The following is a 5,218-nucleotide window of genomic DNA, read 5'->3' as shown; positions in this document are numbered from 1 at the left end:
AAACTCACAGTCATAGTATATGCTCCAGTCCAGGTTGGCCATCCTCCCCGTGACTTCTGGTGTTTCTTAGTATCAAACCTGGGTACAAAGAACAGGTATATCTTGTGAAGTACTGTGTCTAACTGTATTAATGGCTGCTGTACCTGGTGCCTACTGGTGCTTGACACTGTTTCATTTTACCATCTTAATAATGGTAAGTGATGTATGCGATGTTCCTTCTGGCACTGGTCTTTGTTGCTGGTCCCTCCAGGGTCATGATCACTCGAGCGAACAGAGCCTAAGGTAGAGACCTCCTTGCATCCCTAAGGGGAACAAATCATTGCTTGTCCTCCTAACTATGTGACGGACACAATCTGAGCAGCTTGTGTGAATTGCCCACTATCTCTGTAGCTGTCCCGCTCATAGGCTTTAGCAACAGTAGCGCTGAAGTCTTCAAAGGCCATTAGGACGTCTCTTTCCTTCCTGTGTGCTTGCAGATTAAGGAAATCCGTCAGGATGCTTCTCCTTCAGCCAGGCAAAGTAAAAACTGTTATCAACACCTCTTTCTAGCTTTCTTATTGCTCACTTGTAAAATGGGCAAATTCACCAAGCTCGAAGAGTGATGACGTCTTGTTAATCTCTCTGGGGTTTTCTATGTAAAGGACCAGTTCATGTCCATTAGACTAAATCATCGGTTAGGGTAGTTGTGTTTGACTCGGTATTGCTATTTTGTCATTCATTTTTTACATTCTGTGTAAAGTATCATTTGTCGAGGATTTCTTAAAACCTACTTTTGTGTTGTACACAGCTTAATAGTCATCCTAAATTTCTTGGAAATTGTGTTCTTATGTTTATGAATGATACAATTGTACAATCCCCGCCTCACACACACACACACACACTATATATATATATATATATGTATATATATATATATGTATGTATATATATATATATATATATATATATATATATATATATATATATATATATATATATATATATATATATATATATATATATATATATATATATATTTCTTCTTTGCAGAGAAACAGATGCTGCCCTTCTCCATGACGTGGTTCCTGATGATGGTGTTCCCAGTAGCACAAAGTGACCGACTATACCCAACAGGCGAGTATTTCCATCTCTGTATATCAAACAAACTTCATTACCATTTTCACATATGTAATCATTATGTTTCTATACTATAATTAACATAACTGTTATCATAACTGGTAGTAGCAGTATTAGACCTAACACTAGCATCAACCTATTATTATTATTATTATTATTATTATTATTATTATTATTATTATTATTATTATTATTATTATTATTATTATTATTATTATCTTACCAGGAGAGGCATGTGTGAAAAAACAGTATTACCATGATTGAAAATACCTTAATCATTAGCACTATAATTAAACTTATTCTCCGTTTATTTTGACAAGACATAGACACGCTGGGTCAAGCTCGAGAACCGGTCATCTCGCTCCTGAAGGATTCTTGGGTCTTTTCCTGTTCCCTCATCCTCCTCACAGATGGCACCACTTCCTCCGGAACTGTATCTCAGGTAAGAGAACAAGGAGATTCATTTCTCTTATGTACTTCGGTTAATTTACCTTGTTTACAAGAGAGGGGGGGGGGCGCTTCAGCTAATTCATCCTGATTACGAAAGGGAGGCTTCAGCTAATTTACCTTGTTTACAAAAGGGAGGGTTCAGCTGATTTACCTTGTTTACAAAAGGGTGGCTTCAGCTAATTTACCTTGTTTACAAAAGGGGGATTCAGCTAATTTACCTTGTTTACAAAAGGGAGATTCAGCTAATTTACCTTGTTTACAAAAGGAGGATTCAGCTAATTTACCTTGTTTACAAAAGGGAGCTTCAGCTAATTTACCTTGTTTACAAAAGTGTGGCTTCAACTTATTTACCTTGTTTACAAAAGGGTGGCTTCAGCTAATTTACCTTGTTTTCAAAAGGGCGATTCAGCTAATTTACCGTGTTTACAAAAGGGAGGGTTCAGCTAATTTACCTTGTTTACAAAAGGGTAGCTTCAGCTAATTTACCTTACAGTGCTTTTGAATGATACAACATTCAGGTGTCCTCAGTGCTTTGTAGAAGACACTAGATAACACACAAACATATGTAATGTGTGTATGTATGCATGTATGTATATATATATATATATATATATATATATATATATATATATATATATATATATATATATATATATATATATATATATATTTATATATATATATATATACATACATATACATTACACACACACATACACACATATATATATATATATATATATATATATATATATATATATATATATATATATATATATATATATATATATATATATATATATATATATATATATATATATATATATATATATATATATCGTGTTCGTGCATTTAATCAAACATAATGTGCTAATCGTTTTCATATATTTCACCTATAGATCAGTAACATGAAAGAATAAACAAAATTTAGTTGTCATTGTGTTATCTATTTTTCCGTTTCACCTTTTTTTTTAGGTATTTCAAAATATTTCGGATAAGTACGTCCCAGCTCACATAGAAATTGAAAGGAGCAGTGAAATTAATTCCACACTGTATAAAGTTTCACCAGCAGTCGAGATTGCTTTAAAGGTAGGTGTTTTTTCTCAAGATTCCATGGCAGTTGTTCTTAATCCTTTTATTACCACGCCCCTCTAAAAGTTGGTCCTTCCCTACACGCCCCCTACCTTGCATCTATGAGTAAAATTCCCTCCCAGATTTAAAGGAAAACAAAAAAAAAAAAAAAAAGGAAAAAATGTCTTCGGCGCAATCAAGTTTTCTGTATTGCCGCTACAGCATATAATCAAGGCCACCGAAAATAGATCTATCTTTTGGTGGTCTCGGTATAATACTGTATGAACTGCTGCCCATGAAATTTTAACCACAGCCCGGTGGTGGCCTACCCTATAGCGTTGCCAGAAGCACGATTATGGCTAACTTTAACCTTAAATAAAATAAAAACTACTGAGGCAAGAGGGCTGCAATTTGGTATGCTTGATGATTGGAGGGTAGATGACCAACATACCAATTTGCACCCCTCTAGCCCCAGTAGTTTTTAAGATCTGAGGGAGTACATAAAAAGTGAGGATAGAAAAAGTGCGGACAGATAGACAAAGCCGGCACAATAGTTTTCTTTTACAGAAAACTAAAAAGAGAAAGAGGTGTTTTTATTCTTTTAGGAATGAATTAGTGAGATACTTGACACTGCTTCTTAGCGACTCTTGTTAAGAGAATAACGAGTATAATTAGAGGATTTATCATTTTTCCCTAGGGCTCGCGCCCTGCCTGGAAATTGCTGACGCCCCCCTAGGGGGGCGCGACCCCCAGGTTGAGAACCACTATTTCATAGGAGTTCTTCTTTCTCGCAAATACAGACAAATTTATTAATCTACGTTCCAGCTTTACAGGTATTGCTAACGACATCAAAGACTCTCAAATCACAATAATCACTTTAGTTGACCCAGTAAAAAAAAAAAAAACAATATTTAATATTCAAAATTGTTTTGTAGACAGTCTTAAGTGTCAGTTCCCTATCTGCTAGTGTTCTCTGAAGTTACCATAAATCTGATACTAGCATTTATATTAGAAACAATTAAGCATCTGTTTATCAGTGGTAATTAAGTATCTGTAATACTGCACTAGAATATGATTATGAATATCATAGTTTTTTCTTACTTATATTCTTTTTCATCTCTGGAACTGTGACGTTAAATAACCATTTGAAACAAGACTACTGTAGGTAGTTCCTCGTTGGGCGAGTGGGTTCCGTTCTCAGCTAGCACTCTGCTGGCTGCGAGCTCGAACCTCCGACCGGCCAATGAGAATAAGAGATAATTTATTTCTGGTGGTAGAAATTCATGTGGTTCGGATTCCACAATAAACTGTAGGTCCCGTTGCTAGGTAACCAATTGGTTTTTAGCCACGTAAAATAAATCTAATCCTTCGGGCCAGTCCTAGAAGGCTGTTAATCAGCTCAGTGGTCTGGTTAAACTAAGGTACATGTACTTAACTTTTTAACTTTTGAAACAAAACTTAACCTTTATTTAAGAACGAAGGCCCGTAGGGGTTGGGCGAGGGGTGGTAGTGCCGTCATTGCATCTCACGTGGTGCACTGTGGGCATTATGTAAATGTCTTTGCAGCATTCCTTCAGCCCCTACCTACAACTTCTTTTATACTTTTTACTGTACCTCCGTTCATATTCTCTTTCTTCCATCTGACTTTCCACCTCTCTAACAATTGTTTCATTGTGCAGCTGCGAGGTTTTCCTCCTGTCACACCTTTCAAACCCTCTTACTGTCAATTTCCGTTTCAGCGCTGAATGACCTCATAGGTCCCAGCGCTTGGCCTTTGGCCTAAATTCTGTATTCTATTCTGTTCTTTAAGAACGAAAGTTCCCAAGATCCACTTAAATCACTGCAATGCTCTCTCACCCACAGCTATAAACTTTCCACTCTCACCAGATAAAGCTCTCTTCGATGTGCCTCACGCTGGTGGTGGTCAGTGACGACAGGGACTTCCTGAACGACGTCATCAGGACCTCTTTCTACGAAGGACTTCTGCCCAAGCCGACTCGTTCGATGATTGTGACCAGAGTGCAGTTGGCTGGACTCCGGTTGGCTCAGGAAACGTTGTCACTTACAGACACCATTGTTCTGAATCTTGATTATTTACAGACGACTCGAAGGTAAAGGATTCAGTAGCAACGTAGATGTTAAATTGTGACTAATAGCATGGTAACTTATTGAACTGTAACTTATCTATAACTTATAATTGTAACTGTTAAAACAGAACACGTGTTTTATAGATATTACTCAAACTAGGCCTAACTTTTTGTCTCCAATTTCTTTTCCTCCATTGGACTGGCCAGCCATAGGGCTTTACAAAAAAAAAAAAAAGACAACGAAAAAGATTTAGTTACACAGTTCAATGTTTTTCCTCAGGGCTAGAATATTTAATCATTAGATTGGCCATCCATGGGCCTAAAAAAGAGAAGGAAAAGACCAATAGCCACACATCTCCATGTTTTTATTTTTTCTCGTTGATCCAGATGTAGAGCCTTTGCAGTAATTCCATACAGCTTTCGAATGATGCAAATTGCTTCCTGGATCCCTGCGTATGGCCTAGTTTACTTCAGCGAACATAAACCGTATCCTA

General features: G+C 36.6%; 1 protein-coding gene across 1 annotated transcript in view; it reads left to right on the top strand.

Moving 5' to 3' along the window:
- The first annotated feature begins 1,037 nt into the window (after window positions 1-1,037).
- Window positions 1,038-5,218, top strand: part of LOC136853311 (uncharacterized) — an 11,526-nt gene continuing 7,345 nt past the window's right edge. Inside the window, exons 1-4 of the mRNA XM_067128674.1 lie at window positions 1,038-1,113; window positions 1,437-1,558; window positions 2,542-2,655; window positions 4,525-4,748. Coding sequence (XP_066984775.1) covers window positions 1,038-1,113; window positions 1,437-1,558; window positions 2,542-2,655; window positions 4,525-4,748 — 536 coding nt within the window. The remainder of the gene's footprint in view (window positions 1,114-1,436; window positions 1,559-2,541; window positions 2,656-4,524; window positions 4,749-5,218) is intronic.

This window comes from Macrobrachium rosenbergii, chromosome 27 (assembly GCF_040412425.1).
Source record: "Macrobrachium rosenbergii isolate ZJJX-2024 chromosome 27, ASM4041242v1, whole genome shotgun sequence".
Classification (NCBI taxonomy): Eukaryota; Metazoa; Arthropoda; class Malacostraca; order Decapoda; family Palaemonidae; genus Macrobrachium; species Macrobrachium rosenbergii.
This window is presented reverse-complemented; position numbering and strand designations above follow the sequence as displayed.